The sequence below is a fragment of the Cebidichthys violaceus genome, unplaced genomic scaffold, assembly GCF_023349555.1.
Source record: "Cebidichthys violaceus isolate CVI_PGR_0920_01 unplaced genomic scaffold, fCebVio1.0.p SCAF_13, whole genome shotgun sequence".
Taxonomy (NCBI): Eukaryota; Metazoa; Chordata; class Actinopteri; order Perciformes; family Stichaeidae; genus Cebidichthys; species Cebidichthys violaceus.
In genome coordinates, this window is record NW_027176296.1 from 428,187 (window position 1) to 450,490 (window position 22,304).

A 22,304-nucleotide genomic window follows, 5' to 3' on the forward strand; every position below is an offset into this window, starting at 1 on the left:
CAGAAGCTGTAGGTAAGGATGGGCCAGGACTGGCTTCACTTCAGATTTTCCTAAACTGTTTACATCAAAAGAACAAAACCACCACCACATTAATGACCATCTTAATAAAGGTTTCACACGATTCACTTGTCTGAATTAAATTGCTGAAATATGTGACCAGATATACTGAGTTGCCAGTTCCAGTTGCATCTGCTAAATCAAATGCAAAACATCATGAAAATATCACAGTTTGCCAGAAAATGTCATATTATAGTATATCATAACAATTGTCTTAGTAGTATAAGTATAAAGTATACAAATTCATTAAACTGTCATTATATGTTATAAAATGGTACCGAATATCATAGCATAGTCGGCCATTAAAAAATAATATTGTAGTATGTCATGAAAACCGTCTTAGTATAGTATGAACATATAAAAAAATAAAAAATAAAAAGCCATGGTATGGTTTGCCATAAAATGTCAGTATATTATGCCATACATGTATTGATATAGTATTTTATTTTTAAAAAGTCATAGTGTAGTATGCCATAAAAGTGTTGTTAAAAATGTTGTAAAATTGTCATAGTATAATATGTCAATAAAATGTAATAGAAAATGTCATAAATATAGTATGTCATAAAAAAGTTACAGAGTTGTTAGTCATAAAAAGCCATCGTGTGTTATGTCAAGTCATATTGAATTATGCTATGAAAATTATTTAGTATGTCTTTAAAAATGCCATAGTATTGTATGTCATAATAAAGTCATCAAAATGTCATAGTATAGTATGTCACGAAAAAGCCATAAAAAAATAATAAAATGTTATAGTATAGTATTGCTTAAAAATAATTAAATAGTAATTATACAGTATGTCGTAAATATAATTATATATTAACTATGACTTTTTAATGCATTTTTTATGGCATATTGTACTGTGACTTGGAATTACTTAATATATCATGAATTTATTTTTTGGCATTCTATACTATGACTTTTTAACGAAATTTGCATGGCTCTGTTCCTGCCAGATACAGTGGTGGAATAATTTAATTAATCAGCCGATAATCTATAAAGAATCAGTTCTGAACTATGTTGTCCTAGCAGTCCTAGACAATCTCATTGGAGAGGAGTGGGTGTGTCTTTTTTTGTTTTTGTTCTTTGATTTTGGCATACACTCAGACCTCTCAAATATGTGTAATTTGTGCACAGCTGGCACATCATCAGTACATTCACTTATTATTCATGTCTACCATGGTTGCGCGAAACTAGACTGTAATTATAATGATTTACAGATGGGTTATAGAAATAATTTTGAAAATTTAGAATTTGCATTATTTTACCTGCTCTGTGCCCTAGATTATAACCAACCCAGTCCATTTAACCAGTTTAAATATCTTTGGATCTGTAGATTGAAAAGAATGGAGTTCAAATTGTATTTTTGACATATCTCCAAAAGTATAAATTTGTTTATTTTTGCCTACTTTGTTACAGATTACCATGGATGATGCATTTCAATCCCCACTTTACACAAGTTGCTTTACTGCACCACCTCCATCAACACCATCTCAAGAGTGATTTTATTCTGCATGTTTTTTCGCCCATGGAGTCAATATGTTAATCAATTTCATCACTTTTTGCTGTATTTTAAAGTATAAAATATGTTTTGTTACAACCATCAAATTATGAAAAAACATCATTGTCATGTTTCATTTGACCTCATCTAGGGGTATCTGACATTCTAAAGCCCTGTTGATCATTTTTGCCTGTACTAATAACTGTGTCTCCCACCTTTGAAATCAAAACACGGAACAGTGATGGAAGCTTCATTAAAATCAAAGCAAACAAAAGCCAAGTATACAGAAAGATGGATTTATTATACGTATGCTAGAACAGTGGTTTGTGTGCCTGTAGGTGATTTTTAAACGTCTGTAATTGTTTTTATGCAGATGTCAATAAAGACTATAATGTCAAGGATCTAGTGGGTTATAATAGTTTTATTTGCTTTTCCCCATTGGAAACCATTACAAATCTTCTAATATATTTTAATGTTTCTCCTCTTCTACCAGGATCATGCACATACTACTCCAGTTTAACAGCTATCCAAATAAACTTAACAATACAATTTTGAACATAACATATAAACTATAAAACTATTAATATTGTTAAATGTCTTTTACATGCAGCCATAATGACTTTGATGAATTTAACTTTTATCACAGATTTAACATGTTGTAGCTGCCAGCTGATGATATCTTCATTTTGTGAAAGAGGTTGCAGAGAGCCACATTGAAGCGGAGTAAACATGTTTATCTATTAACTTGCAGTAACCTGTTTTTTTTCACAAGGCATCAAAACATCACAGGAAGAGGCACAAGAAAAGCAGTAACATCCAAACAGAGAAAGGTGACTATGAAACAACAGTGACTTGATTTATACATTCAGTTTTAAGTTAATGTTGTGTTTACATAAAATAAACTATTCTAACAAGAGGGTTGTGGATGGTGTCAAAGTGGGCAGTGATGAAATATTTTTGCATTACTTGTTATCTGGACAAAAAAAAAGTTCAGCTTATAACACAAAGAATACAAACAATCACAATTTCTCACAAAAAGAGATCTAACGCAAATGTAGTGGTCATGGGAATGATATATCCTGATTTATCATTCTTTATAACCATGTAGTTCATAACTCTGTAAAATACAGTAGGTTAGCATCATATATATTGATATTTAGGACATTGATATTTTAGAGTCCGTAACTGATTCTCAGATGGCAGTGGAGATCTCTTTCGCCTACATGACATGTGGCACTGAAGTTCCAAAAAAACACTAGCAGCTAATGTCACTGCTTACTATCACGAGTAGTCTTTAATATGTTCATTCATTAAGCTTCAATTAAGTAATTACACTTTTACATTGAGCCTTACTCTGAATGAATAAATAAATAAACAAACATAAATACTACATAAAAACATATGAAGTGCAAAGACCAACAGAAAGCAATTCATTACAATCCATTGGTGCTTCCCACAGTATAAGATAATATGAATTATATTATATGAATTATGTAATACAATGTCATAATATCAGTTTTGTTACTAATAATGCTTTTTAATGGACCTGTGAGCTGTCAGCTAGTGATGAATCATTTGTATGTCACTTGGCGGTAGGCTACAGCTTCATAAGAAAATGTCTAGATATCGCATGTTCAACAGGCTTCACTACAGCGTCGATAATAAATGGAATCAAATTGCAATATACCGTATATTACTTTAGCATCTGCAGTATATAGTGAGTACATTCAAATGTACACTCAATAAAAAAGCGTATTTGTTGGTCGATTAAAACCTATATCTGGTTAAACTATTTACTTGCTAAGTGATGGTTCTTTCATCTTGAGGCTAAACTCTCAGCTCAGAAAAAATTGCATTCTTTACTTTGACCAGTGAGTGAAGCTGATCTTCCTAAAATTGTTGTCACAGTGTCTTATGGGAAATGCATATGAAATTTCGCAGGATTTGTATGGAAATGTGCAAAATGTCATGAGATCTCAGAATCATTCACCACTGGAAAGTTCACACCGGTTCCTCTATTCTGGCAGAAGGAGCACAGCCAGTAAAAAAAAGTCTATCATCGAGTTTGGAATGAAAACTTACAGACATGGCCGACAATCACTGGTATTGTGTGTACTGTGCATCCCTTTGCAGACAATGACATGCTCAGAAGCAGCCCTCAGTGAAAGTCCAGTTAGCAGAAGACCTATAGGATGAGGGTGAAGGCTACCACTAGAAGGGAGTGTCCATCTGGCTGCATTTTGCAGCGGGTGACACCACACCATAGCTCCGCTCCTGCCACCTCAGCCACTGCATGTGGACCTCTTTTTGGACCTGTCAAACACACACAAACACATATAGAAAATGCAGTATTAGGCTGTTTTCAAACTAGTAAGATGATGCTGTTGCAATTTACATGCCACATTTTCTTTTACCAATTCAATACGTTTATGCAACACTGCAATATACTTAGCAATAGTTAAACATTCCGTTACATATAAGGCTACAACCAGCAGCTAGTTAGCTTAGCTTATGAATACAAAACGTCAAATTAAAATGCATAATTTCACTGACCAGTTACGTTTGAATATCACCACGGCAATCACGACACATCATTAGATAGAGACAAATGTGTTTTGTCATGCAGTGAAACAAAATGTTTTTTAAAAGAAAAGATGATGTGGGAGACAACCCCACGCCTGTAAAAGCTCCACAGTGTGTCGTGATGCAATATGAATACATTACATTTGAATTCATAAAGGCAAGCAGTGAAGGGTGATGGGAAGCAGGATATTTATTTTGGTCATTACAACTGACAAAGGCACAGCACATTTACAGCTCGGTGTAGTTTTTATTCCCCTTTTTTAGTCATGTTATGTATTTTTTTACTCATTTATTTGGAAAGTTGGTCCTCAGAATTTATTCAGGACAGTTTCTTGGTCAGGAGCGGTGCTTCTTGGGAGTCAACACTCGTTACCTGGCAAAGAAATAGTCCATTACTTAACACCCCTGCAAAACAGCGAATTGTTGATTTTACACTTTGGTGTTTGTATGGATTTTAAGGCATTTATTTGTCACCATTGGACAGAACCAGGCTGATTTTCCTCTTGTTTGAAAGGCTTTACACTAAACTAAGCTAACTGGATGCTAACTGAGCCTTAATTTAAATGGACAGACATCCCCAAACTATGTCTTTATACTTGAAAAAGAGGACAAAAACACTTTGATAAAACTTGAACATTAAATTCAATATTTAGTTCCCTTTCCATCACAGAAGTCATTTTATTGGATATTAAGCAATCTAATGTATGTATTTGACATGTTATTGGAGTATTGTTCAATTTATAAAGCATTAGATATAAATTTCCTGTGGCATCAAGATATTAATCATGGACAATCCACTGCTGTATTTTAGTTCTTAATCTACAAGAGGATATAGCTGTAAATTAAATTAGCTAATCCATTAGTCTATTTGAGGAGTGAGTGACTTCCAAGTACTACCCATGAGGCCCTAAAGCACAAAACAGATGAACATGGCTTTAGAGTTATTGTGTGCTGAATATTAAACACAGACTGTGTGGGGTTGGAAAGGCCTCATATTAATCTTGGTGGTTACATGAGGGCTCGAGGTCCTTCCCTTATGCAATGAGGGTAAGAGAGGTGCTAATTATTTTGCTTTTTAAGCCCTGACAACTGTGAACCACTCAACTCTCACTGGTATGTGATCTGGGAACACAGGCTTATTATGCAACAGCTGTAAATTATCTGAGTGCTTTGTTGAATATGTTATAGTAAATGCTTGAGAGTGCTGTGGCTTGTACTGACCTCTTGATTGAGGAAGCAATAGAGAATCGATACAAGAAGCCCCTGTAAAAGAGATGGTTTAATCATTAACATTTAAGACAGCTTAAATATCAGATGACAATTGAGGCTGACAAGCTAAAGAATCAAAATATAGGTCAGGAAAATCTATTATATTTCTCTTACACAGTCAGCAAACAAGAGTGGAATACTGAATTGTTTAGATTTATATCTCAATAATACATATCTGAATGATCTAAAAGGAGAAAGCTGTAAACTCTGCTGCCTGTCTTCTTTTCGTTATACTAAAACATTCCGAATAAAATTGCACATACTTGTTTCATCTATTTTACAAACAAAGCCTGGGTTACAGCAATTTGGGCAAGTATATTTCAAGTATATTCCATAGTTATATGACACTTCTGTGCCTAATTCATTTGAATCCAGGAAGGGGGGCAGGGGCAAAATCCATTTGGAGAGCTGGCTAGCAAACCAGCCTGTGTGCCATGAAGTGGAGAAAGCCATTTGACTTTTCTGTGATTGCAATTCATCTTCAACAGATGCAACACGGCCCTGCTAAGTCCTTTTCCACTAATTTACTTACGGCTTTTCAAGCATATAACTAGGGCCCTTCAAAAGCATTTTATATTCAATCTGGTGTTGAAATTGGAATGTCTATGATAATCTTTTTAGCCATGTTGGTCTAGATTTAATATCTCAACAACAATTAGGCACACTCATTCATGTCCCATTCAGGATGAATTGCTATCGCTTTGGTGATCCAAGAATTGACAAAATGAAGCTCAAGCGCAAGTTCAGTCAGGAAGACAAACGCTCATAATCTCTCTCTCCTCTCTTTGTAATTAGTCTATCAGCTGATTGGGGGAGTGCACTTTTAAGTAACCAACCAGATTCTGCACACGGTTTCCTTAAGCCAATCACATCGTTGCTGTCAAACTTTAAACAGTGTTCTCCTCTCTGCTGCTGTCAGTTGTCATTTCAGCGTTAAGCAGATGCGACCCTCCTCCACCCCAGTCACCTCCAGGCAGCATCACAGTCATGCTCCTGATTCAGCATCAAGTTGCAGCAACTCCTTTCACCACCACCAGTGTCTGGACTCCAGGGGGATTAGGCCTATTGGACCTCAGTATCCCTCCCCTCGGTGATATTACTTCAGGATGGAGTCCAATTGCCAAAGAGTTTGCACTTTTCATATTTGATGCATGTATAATAAATCATTGTTAAACTATAAAACAAGTCTCTCCTGATTGAAATGCAATTGTAGCCCTTTTGCTACACAACAAAAACATGACAAAAACAGCTGTCCATTCCTGTAGTGCATGTTTTAGCATTTGTATCAGGAGGAATGTAAACAACAGCAACAAAACAATTCTCTTGGCAATATGGTAAAAATCTTAACATTAAAAAATTGACATTGGGGAAACATTGTCCATCAACTTTGACTATTGTTGAGCACCAAGCATCATTGATGTGAACACAGAGTCCACCGCCTCTCATCCCACCGAATCAAAATGATTAGTCTCTCGCCATTCACTACAAAACATATTTTTAACGAAATAAGGTCCCGTGGTGGTCAACCGGAAGGGGCGGGACGACACTCTCTATGCACAAAGAAGAAAAAAGGACCTGAGCGGTTCAAGGGCTACTCATAACGGAGGACATTTCAACATCTTACCAAATTATATATTCCTCCATAATAATGCAACAGTTATTACACACCAGCAATAATTGAACCAAATTTGATAACGTAAATACATATCAAAGAAAAAACAGGGTCGGCTACTACAATGGTATTTGAGCATGTACACTGTGTCAATGGTGTGTGTGTGTGTACCTGGAAGGATCCAATGCACAGCTCGATACAGAGGCGCAGGTTTACATTGAAGTAGTCAGGCAGAAAATTGAAGACCATGTAATGAGTACCAAACAAAGGGATGAGGAGGAGAGTGGACTTAGTCAGGCGTCTGTTGCACAGAAGGAAAGAAACAAGATGCAGGAGCTGAAGCTACCCCAGGGAGTCATTTAGTGCACGGCTAATCTAAATACTGCTCCGGATAGCATCATGCATGCAGGCACGCTAATCATCAGATGGCAATCAAGAGGATGCTTGTGTGTGCGCATCAGTCTTTACGCAAAATTTCTTTAATGAGTGGAAAGGTAGTAGCAGGTGCATGATTCAAAGTGAGGACAACAAAATATGAGTGCAGAGGTGCATGTTTTTCTTTTTTATGTGCAGGGGAACAAATCATGTTACCTGGTGCAATCAAGTCAAGCATCACTCAACTTACATGCCTTTGGTATATCTGTTATGAGATCCGGATATGCATTATGTTCCTAAACACTTTCAGACAATTTATTTCAAATAGAAATTCTAATTCTGGGTAGTGGAACGCTAGACGTGGCTAGACTGACTAGTTTGAGGTTCAGTAGTGACTGAATGAATTACACATTGCCGACTGTCGAGCATCAAAAGTTTTCAAACGACTTGCGTCTTTCCCGACATCAAAGTGTCTACTTATCAGAGATAAATAAAGTCACACGGACGCAACTTCGAAAATTCAAGACTGTGAGAGAAAAAGATGAAAGCAAAATCTGATAAAAGCAATACATGCTGTTCAGCCACTCATTCTGTGTCTACATGTGTAGCCATGCATTACCTGTACTGAGAGGAGTTATTGAAGTGGATCAGCCGAGGATTGAGCTTCTGTATCAGGATTCTGAGGATGTTCATGAAGAGAATGAAATTGACCTGTCGATTGAAAAATCAAGAAATGTTAAGCTTTAATGAGATAAAATGTCAGATGTCATTATTGAATGTCATGGCAACAATATGGGCAGCCCAGTGAGTAATTGACTAGGACAGGTGTGAGGGCAGTCTTTGACAGTCTATTCAAACATGCACAAAAGACGTCTTTTTTTTTTTTACAATTTCTCCGAAACCATCTCAAGTAAACAAAACATCTGCATAACAATCTGCTAGCTGCATAACTAACAGTTTTGTTTGTTTCGGCACAATGGGAGTATTTACCGCAATAGACACAACAATTGGTCCCTTGATGATCCACCAATAGGGCGAGTCCTCGTTGATGTCCCAACATCTATATAGGAAGACAACTTTGAAATGTGCTCATTAGTCGGTCTGCAGAAGTTCTTTAAGGGTTTGATGTACAATGACTTCAACTGACCGTATAATAAAAGTCAACTCATAACCAGCAAATACTAACAAGTACAAAGAGAGTGCAGATTAAATTAAAGGTGTAAAAGGTTAAGTACCTCACCTTCTCTCCTCACCGTGTGTTTTTTCATCAAAAAGCTATACTGTACATCATTACATTTTAGGAACATTCTATACACTGTGGCTCTGCTGGTCATTACGTCTGTTGTAGTGTGCTGTAAATATATATATATATATATATGTGTGGAGATAGAAGTGGTACTGGAAGTTTATACAAACTCTGTGTCCTCAAAATACACCCTGGATCCAATCCACAGGACGATGAAGAGCACAGGTACACCTGTGGGAAAAAGCAAAACTAATGTCAGTGAAATGCAATTAATACACACTGAGTTGGTTGAGTCTTAATTAGAAAGTTATCAATGTGTGATCCTATTGAATGAAAACTTTTCTAATATCTATATTGATCTGTAAATTGAATATTTTAGAGGCTTTATGCACTACATGTCTACAGTAACAATGTCCTGCCTTGCCACCGCTGGGACAAATTCCTGTATATTTATTGTACTTGTGGCAAGTTAAGAGGCAGAAACACCCAACCCACAATCAAATACATTAGAAGGGACTTCCACAGGGACGTTAACTTTTATTGAGTTTGTTCGGTAATTACAGCTGATGACATCGAGCCTGGAGAGTTTCTGGCTGTTTTAAAATATGAAGTTGGGGAAATCGGCCGATGGCAGTCTGTCTGCTTCTTGGTGTCCCTAAAGGCAGCTGTGAATCTCTTTTGAATCACAGAACTGCAATAAAAACTTGTTGAGCTCAATAGGATTGAAGTTAGTCATCTGATTTTGGAGAATGAAGCATAATTCATAAGTCATCTTAGGCCCACTTGGAATGATGTTGATGAGAGTGGTAGGTGTAATATATTGCTACACTATGTTTGGTATTTAACAATAAATGTTATTTGGAAGTAATTAAAGGTAAAAACTTCAAATTCTCCAGTGAGTGACCCTGTGGAGACCTAAAGTAAATGTAAATGTATTTTTCAATTTGAAACTACGAAGCTGCTGATGTGACTTTTATAAAACAGAGGCATGACGGCCCTAATTTAATTCAGTGTGCTACACTCATTTGTAGATTGAAAAATAAAGGAATCTGGTCAGTGAATTGAAAAACAAATTGCAACACAAGGAGACTAGTTTCCAAAATAGTGTTCAGTTCCAAACCTCTGCAAGTCATGGACTGAAGACAAAACCACACAGTGAGAGAATTTCTGCATTCCAAGAAGAATAACAGTCTGGAGCATCAAACCATGATGATACTGATAAAAATCACATTTATTTTCTAAGATCAGAAAGGCAGAAACTCATTATGCACATAATGTATTACCTCAGCAGAATAGACAGCAGTGCCATAGCTCACACAAACCAATGTGGACTTGCGTGCACTTGCAAATTTTTTAGGCAATTTGCATTAATAACAGTTTGCTAATTTCCTTTTCCTCTTTCACTAATTTATGTGTGACTCACCTTAAATCAACATAAATTAGATAAAAAAACTCTGTAAAATATCAATCATCCAGTCTTTTAAAGTTATTTTTGTTATCTTTGCATCGTTTCATACAGGATACTGTATTTTGGGACATCTCATATTGGAAAAAAGTCTGAAGCTCAGCATAACAAATGTCGCGGAAATCGCATGTCAAGATCTCTCACCCCATCCCAGCAGGCTGAAGCCCCAGAGGCATCGAAGGCTGTGATAAAAGGACGAAAGCAGCAGGGAATTGAGGTAAAGCGCCTCCACCAGGAGCCAGAAAAAATTGGACATTACACAGTAGTGACAGAAGACCACAGAGGCCTTACAGGCAAACTGGACAGAAAAAGACAGGAAGGAAAACAAGGACAAAGGGTGAATTGTAAGGGGGGATTAGTAAGAGAGAGGTGCGCAGTTATAGTATGATGAGAGCCATGAGGAGACATTTCTTAACACAACCAAGTTCTTACTGTGGAAAGGGTGCAGTGGTTGGTGTCATCACTTGAGAACAGAGTTGCATCCTTTATGAACACAGCCACAGCTTTCAGGATAAATGTTATGAAAAGCTGGATGTGGATGAAGTTCCTGGCACAACGCAGCCTCCTGTTGAAAGATCAGGCAAGTAATAAATGTACCGTATTTTTCGGACTATAAGGCGCACTTAAAATCCTTAAATTTTCTCAAAAATTGACAGTGCGCCTTATAACCCAGCGCGCCTTATGTACGGTTACTTGTTGTGCTTATTGATCGATTTTATGTGGTACAATGCGCTCAAAAATCTGTCGAAATGTGTAAGTACGACTTTGGCGAGCAACGAAGCCGCTCCGCTCAATGGATATTCGGCGCATTACGGTACGCACGGGAGGCAACGCCGGGATAGTTACGCCACTATCTGCCACTGGATTGCTGACGCGTGGGCTGGGGTGTCGGTCGCAACCGTCGTCCGAGCTTTCACGAAAGCTGGAATCATCACTGAACAGCCAAGTACCGATAACGGCAACAAGACTGACTCGGAAAATGACGAGAGGGATTCGGGCATTCTTGATGCCGAAATCGCACAGCTGTTTCACTCAGACACTGAAGATGAAGAATTCGATGGATTTGTGGAAGAGGAATGAATCGATAAGTGAGCGTATTTTTCTGTACCGGTATTTGTTGTTACAACTGAGTTGAATAAAGTTTGATTTACCGGACTGTGTTGTTTTGCTTAATGCGCCTTATAATCCGGTGCGGTTTATGTGTGAACATAGACACGTTAATTCACAGTGCGCCTTATAATCCGGTGCGCCTTATAGTCCGAAAAATACGGTACTGTAGTGTTGTCTAATGCACAAAAATGGCCTATCAACGCGAGATGAGTGCAAGTCGGCCAGACGTTTAAAATATGTTCTGCTACGAATACCTACAATGCCTTGGTGTGCATGAATTTTTGCGCGTCAGTTTTTTCGCAGAATTTAATGAGGGGAAAGGTAGTAGCAGGTGCATGATTCAAAGTGAGGACAACAAAATATGAGTGCAGAGGTGCATGTTTTCTTTTTTATGTGCAGGGGAACAAATCATGTTGGTGCCATCAAGTCAAGCATCACTCAACTTTATAAGATCCGGATATGCATTATGTTCCTAAACACTTTCAGACAATTTAGGAGTAGGTAGTGGAACGCTAGACGTGGCTAGACTGACCGGTTTGAGGTTCAGCAGTGACGGAATGAATTACACATTGCCGACTGTCGAGCATCAAACGTTTTCAAACGACTTGCATCTTTGGCAGGAATTTTTGACAGGCAGCTGACACAGTATGATGTCAGTTTAGGGCCACAGAGTGAGACAGAAAAATTAAAAAGCAAACTAGTTAGCAACAAAATAAAACAATATAAATGTACAGTATGAGGAACAAAAACAATAAATACAAATGTAAAAAGAGATAGAAGTTATGGAAGGGATTTCAAAGAGATTGCTGCACAGAGAAAAAAAATTAACCATTGATTAAGAGGTTTTATTGTTCTACACACTTCTTTTAATCCAGTGAACCACAGAGCTGAGTGATGCGGGAGATGATAAGGAGATCATTGATATTGTGACAATCAATAAATTATTAAGTGGACTTATAGCACCTGTTGAACCATGTCAATGAGGGTCCAAATCCAAGACAGAAAAAAATGGAAAGGAGAGGGACTACACAGATAAAGGAGAAGCACGTAAAGGATTATGAGAGAGAACATTATGGTCATTTTCTTGCATCATAACACATGACAATTTATTTCTTTACAGTAATGTTTGGTTTTTACTTTGGGTTTCAAGGTTAGTGGCTCTACAATGACTTCTTAGAACAACATCGCTGCTCTGCCTTAAAAGAGAAGTACAACATTTTAGGATATATGATCATTTTCTTTCTTGGCAAGAGTTAGATGAGAAGACTCTTTTTCTGTGTGTACGCTATATGAATAATTTATGAAATGCAAATACAACTTAGAGTTTTTATATTTTCATTTGGGTACAAATTAAACAAACAAGATATATTGTTTATAATAAGTAATATTTAGAGGTGTTGGCTGGTGGACTTTTTGTACTTTTGGCAGGTTCAGGCTAGATGCTTCCTCCAGTTAAAAGTCTTTATGCTAAGCTAATCACCTGTGGTGTCAAAAGTGCAGGAGTATTTCCCAAAATGTCAAACTATTCCTTTAATAAACTACACTAGGACATCACTTTAAATGTATCAAAGCTAAAAGCCCAAACAAAACACCCTCAAAACTGAGTGAGTGTCAGACATTATTAAAGGTGTTTTATTAGATCCAGGACTAAAGCTGCCTTGGAATAAACCTTTTTGTTTACAGTACAACAATATTGTTGTGATTGCTATTGCTTGTCTCTCTGTGGTAAATGGAATGGCTTTAAGCTTACCAAAATGCACTGGTTACTGATGAAAAATTAAATAAAAGTCTGTCTGTCTTCTCTCTGGACAACCACGACTTATTTTAATGTCATCTATTCTTACCTGAAGAGCAACAGGATCAACACAGCAACAGCCAGCACCACTAGAGAGATGCTGTAGCCGACGGTATATATCAGCTTCACTGTGGCAAAGTATGACTGCTCTGTCTGAAAGCAAGAACAGAAGAAAGATTTTGTATAAAAGGACGCTGTACTCCAGTGTTGAGGCTTTTAGAAATGCTGTGAGGCCTTAAATAAATTGAAATGACACCAAATTGCAGACAATGACTCAGCTGTACTTAAGAGATGAAGGTGGCATTAGAGCAAAAAAGCTTTCTCTATATTTTGAAGCTGAGTCAAATGGCAGTATGACTGGACTAAGCAGACAACTGAATCGACTCACAAAAGCACATAAAAAGCTTCTTAATTACATCAGAACTTGTAATTCATGACTTTTCACCTTGCTATTGGAAGACTTAAAAGGTCTTTTTTTAACTCAAGACAAGAGATCTGTAGTAGTAGTAGTCCTGTATTGCACCAAAAGTGAATTAGGAGAGGAGCATTATCCTCCAAAAACACTGTTCAGTACGATTAAGCACCATTCTCTCTTTGTGAAACAAGATAATTTCAGCTATTACCTGATATGGGTAGATATTTTCATATGAGGCACATTTATGCTTGAGAGGCAACGAGCCAGGAAGCATTTATATTCAAATTTAAACTACCCCAAAAAGAAACAAAAGGTATATGGGCAGCAGTTTCTTTTCATAGTCTGACAGGCTGCACTAAAATTTTGACAAGAACCTCTTGTAACATGATACAAGATGGTTGTACCATGAAAAACCATCTTACAAGATGGTTGTAAGATGTTTTTTCTTTTCTAATTTAGCTTGGTTGGTTGGTAAATTTCTGGAGTCCCTGCTTCTATTTCTTCTTTTCCCGGTGGTTGTGTCCTTGCTCCTGTTGCATCTCCTCTTGTCCTGACCTCTGTGCTCTCCATTTCCCATTCTCCAGTTGGACCTCTTCATCTGCCTGCACACAGAAGAAGCTCTCACCTCGGGTATGTCATCATCCACACTGCAGGCGATGTGGTACGGTGGGAAAGGTCTGGACCAACCTTCTCTGGTGCAGTTACGGCTCACTGAACCTGAGGTGAAAGGTCAGGATATCAAAAAGATCATCTTCAGAATAGAGTCACAAACTTGTCAAGAGATAGAAATTGAATGTTTAGTGATTTTAGCCATGCTGGTATTGTAATTAAACCCAAATGTAAAATGTAAATATTGTAGTTCTGTCCCTCACATAACCAGCTCTGTGATCATACAACCTCATTGAATTCTCAGATAGTCGTGAGCGCTCGCTTGTTAACGTGAGAATCTTGACTTTTGCATTTAGCTCAAAGCACCACTGTGCCTACATACAGCCTCACAAGGCCAATAGTGTGGATAGTCTTATTTCGACACTTTTGTATATTCTTACCGACACATAACACATGTCAAGGTACTTTGTCTAATTTAGTTTAACATTTGTATGGTTTTCAATATCTGCATACACTCCCAAATCTGCTAATTTACCTGTTAAGACAAACTACTTTGATCTCAGATTCCTGTGACAACGTAGCAAAACTTGTCACTAAGAGCCGTCATGAAGCTAAGAAAACATATCAGTGAATGAATGCCTGAACAAGTAAATAAACAGACATACTTTATGAGCTAAAATTAGACATTAGAGCAACAATTAAACTTTTTGACTCACTGTTGAAAACGCTGCTCTCGTCATTATCTCAGCCCGAACACCCTACTCACCCCCTCTTTCACCATGTGACCCTTTAGTCACCTGTGTTGTTTTTGAAGAGGGAAAAGACGGCAGGACAAGCTCTTTGGACAGGTTCCCCAACGGCTGCATGAGGCCAGCAGGCGACTGCATCCCAGAACGGACGACAACCTTTTTTGTAGAAGAAGGTTAAAAACGGGTAGGTGTGTGTCTGTCCGGGTAGTTAATCAGAAAAGAGATTACATGAACACACCTTTATACGCAATGTCATACACCGCCCCTCGAAATGCACACAGTTTAAATATATGCTCATGGAGATACAATGGAGGTAAATAGGGTGTATCATGCATAATACCCCCAACGACATACCTCAATGCCATAACATCCGCCTCTGTGTAAATTGTATTACGACAGCAATGAGGAAGCACTGTAGATCTCCAACCCAGACCTTTATCTTGAGATAGATTACATACATAAATTCTTATGTAACTATCCTTAATGGTTTTCTCTAGCGATGCATCACAGTGACAGACAACCCAGTGCGTTTTCACGACCTGACAACTCATGATTCTCTGTGAAGCATTTATTCAAGCTTAGACTCTTGTACTTAATGTGAACATTTGCAATATATTTCATATCACAAGTTCAGCCACGCCCGGATTTATATGAGCTACTGTTGCAGAGTGATTTTGAAAATGTAAAACATACCTTCTGTGCTTCTGTTGCCCTGCTCTGCAATGTACTGAAGGCAGTGGCGCTCCTCCTTCTCCAGCTGAAATATGAACTCGCATTCAGGGTGCAGGCTTGACAAAGCCTAGAGGTAGGAAGGAAGGAAGAAAGGAAGGAAGGGATGCTTGAAACAGACATTTAAGCTGAGGACACAGTGGCCACTCACTCTGCAATTCCACAAAAAAGGCATTCCATGTCATGTGTATGTCAGTCTCTAAAGGGCTGTGAGTCATTTTGCCTTCAGCAGAAAAATGCTTTCTCAATAAAACAGTAACCTTTCGGTCTATTTCCGTCAGCGGCATTAAGCAAAATGGTCTTTCACTAAAGCATACAGAGAGGGGAAGCTCAGAAGAATTAATTAAATTAGTTTTTCCCAAGGACACAGACACAGCCTTGGCCTCCAACAACTGTGCGCTCCATCCATTTAGTGCTGCTCAGAGGTCCTTCTGTTATTCTGCCCCTGTTCATCCCTTCCTGATGCCAAATACAAACAGAATAATGCATTTGCATTTGACCATTGACCATTTGTCCATTTATCTGAGACGAAGACAAATAAGAACACCTTGTTGCTGGGAGAGAAAAGGACTGGTGTAAGGTGGATGTGTTGAAGTGTAACGCAGGGAGGATGAAGTATGCACCGAAAGATGCCAGGATTGTCATGACTCGAGAGCTGCTCATAAACAACTTCACAATCAACACTGCGCCGCATGCTGAGCTGTACTCAGCATGCCGCTCGGCGGTGCAGCAGTTAATATTGTAGTGAGAAACGGAGAGTGAGCGGTACCCAGTATGATGTTTGGCAGTGCAACAGTTAATAGGGATCCCCTCTCAATACACTACAATGTTTACACAATACTAATAAATATATCCTGTAGATCTCAGGAGCTCACACTCTAGACTGCACCTTCTTAGCAATGAACCCGCTAAGTGTGAACTAGATCGGATGAACGATTGTCGAGAAGACACTCCTTCCATTTTAGTTAGATATGAATTTGCTATTACGTCAGATGTTGTAGAGAGACGACGGCTGTGCTTTGATCGTTGTCTAGAGGGAAGCATTACTTACTAAGGTTTTGAAGCACAGTATGGATATACATATAGAACGCTTGTGTTAGTCAGAATGGGTCATTTTCATTTGTGATGACAGGTTACCAGATGATTGGTATGCCAAAGAAAAGAAAGGCCAGAATGTGAGTCCACATAACCTATAATCTAAAATGTTAATTTTGTTGTAAACATTCTATAAAACAGATCATTTCGCTGTGCTCACCGAGAAAGCTGGTGGTCATACTGTAAGTGGAGTATCTTGTGTAAATGGGATCAACTTCACTGGGTTAAATTAAAGCATCAATTCATTTGATCTCATGCTGCTGGTGAACTTAGGTGGTCTTGAATGTAAAGGTCAGAGCAGCAGGCAGGTGAGCTTTGACAGCCTAACAATGTGTGTTTCCTGATAAAAGTCTTCCATGGTATTGCTACTGACAGAATCTCTTTCCTTACTTTTAATTCACCTCCACATTTTGGCATCATAAAATATCTGCTTTCTTTCTGCACCCTGATTTTTGGTCTTTAATATTTAGGCAAGGCAAACACAAGAGATTTGCTCGCACACTATAAAATATTAATTTATGTTAATTTCTGCTTGCCGATTATAGTTAGACTTTAGTCATTGACTTGGAAAGAAACAACAATTTGAGTTCAATTACTCAGCCATTCTGAATTTATAACGAAAAAGAAAATGATCTCAAAAAGATATCACAGAGTTTTACTTTTCCAGTCTCTGCGTGGGCCTTGAAGAAATCTTCATCTAAGGTAGTTTTGCTGTATGTGTAAGGCACAATGTGAGAATTGATTTGCTTTCCTTATGGGGACAAAATGCACAACACCATAACGCAAACCAACACATTTTAGGGTGACTTAGTTTAAGGTTAGGTTAAGGTTAGGCAGCTAGTAGCGGTTATGGTTAGGCTCCAGGAAATTCATGTAAGTCAATGGAATGTCCCCAAAAGTCATGAAAACACAACTGTGGGTGTGTGTGTGTGTGTGTGTTAAAAAGAAGAGAAAAACAAATGCAGACAAAGGCGAGACACCAATAGAAAAAAGGAGGTACTTATAGGCAGATAAGTAATCACGATGCCCCTCCATTTCCAAAATGACTCGACATTTTGAACATGCTTAGCATTTAGTTTTTCCCATGCTGAGTAACTTTGAGGCTGCTATTTCAATATAATAGAAAAAGATGAATAAAACACAGAGGACAACACAGCAGGTTGCAGACACAGCCGTAATGAAGTCATCTCTGTTATTGAAAGGCACATTGCACAGACGTTTGTGCTGGATTCCGCTTTGCTCCATCGCTTTTTGAAACACTTGAGGGAACTCATAATGAAAGGAGCTTCAGAGACTACATTCCTCTGGGGCCACAAACTCTCTGGAGAGTTTCCCCCACTCAACAGCCATCTGAGTGCCATCCAATATACGATGTGCCCGTTGTGCGTTATAAACATTTCCATTAAAAATATGTATGAGTTTCTCTGAGGGTGATACAGCAACATCTGCAAACCCTCCTGGAGCCAGTTCATGAAATTACATGACTGAATATGCCTTGCATAGATATAGCTTTTTTAATATCATAATGTGGTGCATATGATTTGAACTGAGTGAGGGCATGTTGTTACTGCAAAAAACAAAACCGCTTGGGAAATTGAGAACAAAATGCCGAACGTGTAATGGCAGCGCACGAACAGGATGTTTGTCCAAAATGTACACATTTTTAACAAATTAAGTAAAAGAAGTTGATTTGTGAGGTTCAAAACGGTATACAGATTTAGATTGAAACATATTAATTTCTTTTACACATTGATTCCTATTTACATAAAGTGTCATATCCAATCTTCTAATTCAATGAAGCTATTGTTGAACTGGTGCCTCTTACAAGAAACCAGAGCATTGGAAGGATTTAAACCAAAGATACTGGATATTCAATAAAGAACGATGCTGTGAAAATAGATAACCAGATTTGGACCGAAACACTTTGTTTCTGTTTCTACACCGCAATCAATCACCTCAGCCGTTTCTTCTCATTTTGTCTTGTCTTAAGTGTGAACTCGTGCACCATCTCTCACACACACACACACACACACACACACACACACACACACACACACACACACACACACACACACACACACATAATTGGACCCTTAGAAAAAAGGTTGTGTTTGTGCAGAATAACAAACCACTTTGGCAACTGTGTCAAAACCACCTAAAAACCAATACAAAAAACTAGTAGGAATTGAACACAATCCTCCCAACAGTTTTAGACGGGAAAAATGTTTTCCCCTATTTTCTTTAAAGCTACTGTGAGGAACTTTTCATTGTGTATTGACTTGGTCCGCAGCGGGGTAGTCGCTGCCTGCAGTTTCTGGTGAACAGGATGCTTTTGTCTGATCTGGCGCAAAATCTGACCCAGTGGCACCGATGACAAGCATTAAGAACAACTGTATAGAAAAGGCCAATCTTCTCGCTGATGGTGTTTACTTATTTAAGTCATATAGAGTCATCAGTATTAAATGAAGACTGTTTCATTAACAGTTAAAAGTTCCTCACAATAACTTTAAATAAGTAGTAACGAACATACAACCTCTCAGCACCATCTCTCCCTGCATCAATGAGGAACAGACGTGTCGGAAGAAACCTGAGCAAATTGCAGCCAATCCTCCTTGTTCTTAACGCAATGCCAATAATTTAATGAGAGGTGTCATTTCGCAATTTACGAAGCAATTACTGCTCCGCCTGTTCAAAGGAAGGCGAGGGACCCGTGAAAAAAGGGTTTATCTTGCCTCCTGCTGAGATGCCAGATCTTGCAGCGATTGTGCTTCCAGCAGGGACATGTATACAGATGTAAAGGTATATTGTTCTCTGCTAAACTGTGGCTGTGTCATTATAATTCATTGTTTGAGCAAGCATGAGATGAACAGCACTACAGTTATGGCATTTACATTCAAAGCAGAAACACTTTGTTCCCATAAAGCGCACAAAAGCATCTGCTAAACGGCACACTGTGTGTGAGATGGGGCTCATATATGTGCTACACATACTTTCCCTATTTATATGTAAGAGGATACTGTGAAGACATTTTATTCTAAGAATGGTGTGCAGTTGAGAGCACAGCTTTGAGTAGCAGGGGATGTGGAACAAAGCAAGAGACTGGGTGGCTGGTGACGTGCTCATGCATTTTAAGGAAGGAAGACACGAGCATGAATTTAAGAAACAGAAAGAGACACAAGGAGAGAGGTGTGGGGCTGTCTGGGTACTATGAGCCATGAAACTAAATGCAAACCCAATGGCCCCTTCACACTGGAAGGTTAGTGTGCAGTCTGCTGTAAAAATGCTCTCCGAGAGGTGAAGCCCATTATCCACTAACCAAAAAGTGTCCATCAAACTGGGCTCACTTTGCAGATGTTGCCTTATTTTTGACAGCAAATAAGGTGCACTTTTATGCTGCTGCCATGGTACTGTGGCACGGGATGAAAATATGAAACAATCGGATATCAGAAAGAGATCACAGACACGAATCACTTTGGAAAATGTGATTATTAGGTTTCTTGCTAGATGAGAATATTGATAGTATAGTTGTATCTGTATGCTAAATATTAATCTTGAACTAGCAACTAGTTAGCTTAGCCTAGCGTAAAGACTGGAAACAGGGAAGCAGCTAGCCTGGATCTGTCCAAAGCTAACGAAATATGCTAACCAGTACTTCAGTAGAAGCGTACAGTGGGGTTTCGTGCCAAACTATTTCTTGGCCAAACCATAACTTGTCAATTAGCGAGCAGTTTCCGTCAGTCTTTATGCTAGGCTACGCTAACCAGCTACTGAATGTAACATTAGCACCATGTTCAGTCATACAAACATGGCACTGGTGTTGATCTAACGTTAACTCTTGAAAATAAATGATTGCATTTCTCAAAATGTCAAATTTTTTTAACTGACAACTGTGTAAAACTGTGCTGGCTGTTGGTGAGACAATTCAGGTTTACTTCATAACAATATGTATATTTAAAACATTTTCACCATGCAGCCAAAAGGATGACCAGACAACTTTCATCTTCTCTATTTTTTTTTGTCTTTCTCTTGTGCTTATTTAGATGCAAAAATTCTGTCATATCTGAACATTCAAAAGAGACAATGTACTAGTTTCCTTGTTTGTAGTGACTGCTCCCGTAGCTGCGTCTACGGTGTGTAGATAGATACTGAATTGTAAGTCGCTTTGGATAAAAGCGTCTGCTAAATGATCGTAATGTAATGTAATGTAACTGTGTTTTCTTTTGAAATGTGTGATTGTGTGTGTGTTTGTGGACTCAGTTCATTATAATTATCTCCATTCCTGAGCATTGAAAGTGAATAGACTGAAGTGGAACATAGTGATGAGTGTCTGCCCTGTTCCCATTCTCTCTCTGTCACGCTGATCATCATACCACCTGTTTGCCTGCTTCTCATATTTCTGTTCCATTATGGAAATTAGCGATGTGGCGGAGTAATAATAGCCTTATAAAGCTGTTGATAAAAAAAAGGCTGCCGGCATGTGGATGTGCAGAGCCTTCGTGTGTGTGGTTTGTTGCTTGTCTTGCTTCTTCACGGTTCATTTGCCAAGACAAATTGTACACACACTGCAGATAGTAAATAAAGTGGCAACACCAGCAAACAAAAGTCATACAGCGCTTTTCACTTTATGATTTCAATAAAGTGAATTCAGGTAACATATTCCAATTTGTGTGTGTGTGTGTGTGTGTGTGTGTGTGTGTGTGTGTGTGTGTGTGTGTGTGTGTGTGGTGGTCTAATGGGAAATTAAATCAATCTAAAATTCCCATTAATATCCCATCCCACAAGCATACATTTTCTGATAGGCCTTTCAGACAATTTACACACAATATCTAAACATACTCACATATCTCACCTGTACTACCACTCTTTGTATCAAACTCCATAAATATACAAACCAAAATGTAAATTACTGAGTACAAAGTAATGATAAAACAATACCAGGTCACATATATGCATTAAGATTGCAAAGAATTACTTTTTTATTTTTTACTGATTAATCTGTTGACTATTTTGATTACATGTCATACATTGCATGATGCTTGCCCTACTCCTCTACGATTTTGATCCTGTTCAGCCTTTTAGATTTCTTTGGTTCTAATTTGACATGTGGTGTGTTTTATTGTTGTTTCATTGGCTAATTCAACAGCTGGCTGAGGGAGAAAAGTTGGAAATTACCATTTTGGCTAACACTTAAACATTTACAGTGGTCAATGTGCATTGTCCCTGAAAATATATAATTACAAAAATCCATTGTCTATAAAATGTCTAAAAAAATAAATAAAGTGTCCATCACAGTTACCCAGAGCCCAAGGTGACTAAATTCAAAGCTCTTGCCTTGCCAGACAAATAGTCCAAAACTAAAAGATATTCAGTTTATTGCATTAGGAGATTCATACAACCAGTAAATCATCATATTATATGGCAGGACCCATTCTAGGTCGTTTGCCACATATATTAATATATTTAGGATATAAAAACTGATTTTAATTCAATATGATAAAAGATCAAGTTAAAGATCATTAATTTACATAGAACAATTGGTGTTTGGGGCTGCACCAAACATTTTACACACACTTACTTTGTTGTTATTCACATTCATATATTTGTCTTCCATTCACAAAGGTAAAATTAAAGTAAATCACTCACAGTTGAAGCCAAACACATGGAGAGAAAAACCCCTCTGAGGTGGAGACAGGACAT

The 22,304-nt window shown here is 38.0% G+C and overlaps 1 protein-coding gene across 2 annotated transcripts; it reads right to left on the reverse strand.

The window, feature by feature from the left end:
- Window positions 1-1,837: 1,837 nt before the first annotated feature.
- On the reverse strand, window positions 1,838-22,304 carry ghrhrl (growth hormone releasing hormone receptor, like). Of its 2 annotated transcripts, XM_068707210.1 has the most exons (14): window positions 22,251-22,304; window positions 15,477-15,582; window positions 14,832-14,939; window positions 14,051-14,142; window positions 13,060-13,163; window positions 10,538-10,670; window positions 10,250-10,403; window positions 8,811-8,871; window positions 8,385-8,454; window positions 8,014-8,105; window positions 7,191-7,320; window positions 5,360-5,401; window positions 4,424-4,511; window positions 3,816-3,868 (listed from the first exon to the last, which is right to left on the reverse strand). In XM_068707210.1, the coding sequence occupies exons 1-13, from the start codon at window positions 22,302-22,304 to the stop codon at window positions 4,458-4,460; spliced, it is 1,200 nt and encodes a 399-aa protein (XP_068563311.1). In that variant the 3' UTR covers window positions 3,816-3,868; window positions 4,424-4,457. The 2 variants fall into 2 exon arrangements, with proteins under 2 accessions (XP_068563310.1, XP_068563311.1); XM_068707209.1 differs by lacking the exon at window positions 4,424-4,511 and having other exon boundaries at window positions 1,838-3,868.

Bases quoted from the DNA above. Each gene is read 5' to 3' on its own strand.
- ghrhrl (XM_068707209.1), bottom strand. From the start codon at position 22,304: ATGTCCTGTCTCCACCTCAGAGGGGTTTTTCTCTCCATGTGTTTGGCT. The intron at 10,671-13,059 runs GTAAGAATAGAT...ATCTTTCAACAG, and splicing joins TTGATCCTGTTGCTCTTCAG to GAGGCTGCGTTGTGCCAGGA. The intron at 8,872-10,249 runs GTGAGAGATCTT...TTTTTCCCACAG, and splicing joins CTTCAGCCTGCTGGGATGGG to GTGTACCTGTGCTCTTCATC.